Source organism: Lemur catta, chromosome 7 (assembly GCF_020740605.2).
Source record: "Lemur catta isolate mLemCat1 chromosome 7, mLemCat1.pri, whole genome shotgun sequence".
Taxonomy (NCBI): domain Eukaryota; kingdom Metazoa; phylum Chordata; class Mammalia; order Primates; family Lemuridae; genus Lemur; species Lemur catta.
In genome coordinates, this window is record NC_059134.1 from 97,661,204 (window position 1) to 97,662,861 (window position 1,658).

The following is a 1,658-nucleotide window of genomic DNA, read 5'->3' on the forward strand; positions in this document are numbered from 1 at the left end:
ACCATGTATCTATTATGCTGCATCAGAATATTTGGGAGATGATGTTTCTGGACTCCTGAGGGTCTCTTTCAGGCATCTCTTTTCTAGGGGAAGAATGCTGACATTCAGCCATCTTCAATCTCAGGAGCAAAAAGAAGTAAAAAGTTTCTACATCTTGCTGTTTCACAAATACTTGTGAACATATAATAAATGATGAGGCCACCTCTGATGTATAATAGAAATAATAAACCTTCACAACTTAAAATAACTGTGTTTCTATGGCATTGAGTGAGTTATTGGCTCATATTGGCATATTGTCTGTATCAAATCAATCCTTCTTTGTATAAAGGCGGAATGAATTTTGTTAAATTCCATTTATAAGCTTACTATTGTGGGATAAGGTAATTATGACAGGCCAAATCTGTCAGATATCTCAGAATCTATGACCTTAAGCAATACACTTTCTTCCACCACCTCTTCAAAGCATCTTTGATTTCCTTGTTCCTCAGACTGTAAATTAAGGGATTCAACATGGGAATCACCACTGTGTAGAAGACGGATGCAAATCTGTCAAAGCCGGAGGAAGCACCAGAGCTGGAACTCAAATAGACAAACAAACCTGACATATAGAAGAGGGACACAGCTGTCAGATGAGAAGCACAGGTGTTGAATGCCTTGGACCTGCCTTTAGCTGAACTGATCTTCATGATCGAGATGGCAATATAGCCATAGGATATCACGATAACAAGAACATTTACTATCCCAAAGAAAATTGTTAATACAGCAGTCATGGCCTGTACAAAGAAGGTGTCAGTACAGGACAGGATTAACAGTTGGGGCATGTCACAGAAGAAGTGGCTGATGACATTAGGTCCACAGAAGTGGAGCTGAAGCAAAGCACCAATTTGGGCTAAAGAAGCAGTGAGTCCAGCCAGGTAGGATCCCAGCACCATCCGAACACAGAGACTGGGTGACATGATTGATGAATAGAGCAGGGGGTTACAGATGGCAGCATAGCGGTCATAAGCCATGGCCGTCATCAGATAAGACTCACTCAATCCCATCGTCGAAAAGACGAAGTATTGCACAATGCAACCCACAAAGGTGATAGTTTGCTGCTCCTGGAAGAAGTTGGAGAGCATCTTGGGGACTGTGGAGCTGACATAGCAGACATCCATGAAGGACAGATTGCTGAGGAAGAAATACATGGGTGTATGGAGGTGGGAATCCATCCTTATTAAAACAATGAGGCACAGGTTCCAAATCAGAGAATTAAGGTAGATCACCAGGAATATGACGAAGAGCACTGCTATAATTCTAGGGAAATCTGAGAATCCCAGCAGGATGAAGTAGGTGACCTCTGTAATATTTCCTGCCCCAGTCATTGGCTCGGTGTTCCTAAAATCAGAAAGGAGACAAGACAATGCACTGCTGACTCAGGAGAAATAATAGCATTACCTTTTTCATATGTGTCTATCATGAGCCCTGGAAAAGCAGAAAAGCTTCACTGTCCTTCTGGTGGAAAGACCTCAGCTGTTCTTGTTGAATTTTCAGCATTTACCTGCTCAGTGTTTCAGATTCTCAATTAATTTATGGAGTCTCATGAGAATTAAAAAAGATAATTAAAAAGGTGACTTGCAAGTTTTATAAAATTGTCAGAGAAATTCTCAGATTGTCAT

At 41.0% G+C, this 1,658-nt stretch overlaps 1 protein-coding gene across 1 annotated transcript; it reads right to left on the reverse strand.

Moving 5' to 3' along the window:
• Nucleotides 1–379: 379 nt before the first annotated feature.
• On the reverse strand, nt 380–1,405 carry LOC123642738 (olfactory receptor 5AN1). The gene has a single exon (XM_045558141.1). The coding sequence runs from the start codon at nt 1,362–1,364 to the stop codon at nt 420–422; it is 945 nt and encodes a 314-aa protein (XP_045414097.1). The 5' UTR covers nt 1,365–1,405; the 3' UTR covers nt 380–419.
• Nucleotides 1,406–1,658: the final 253 nt, after the last annotated feature.

Coding starts and splice junctions, on each gene's coding strand:
- LOC123642738 (XM_045558141.1), bottom strand. CDS start 1,364: ATGACTGGGGCAGGAAATATTACAGAGGTCACCTACTTCATCCTGCTG.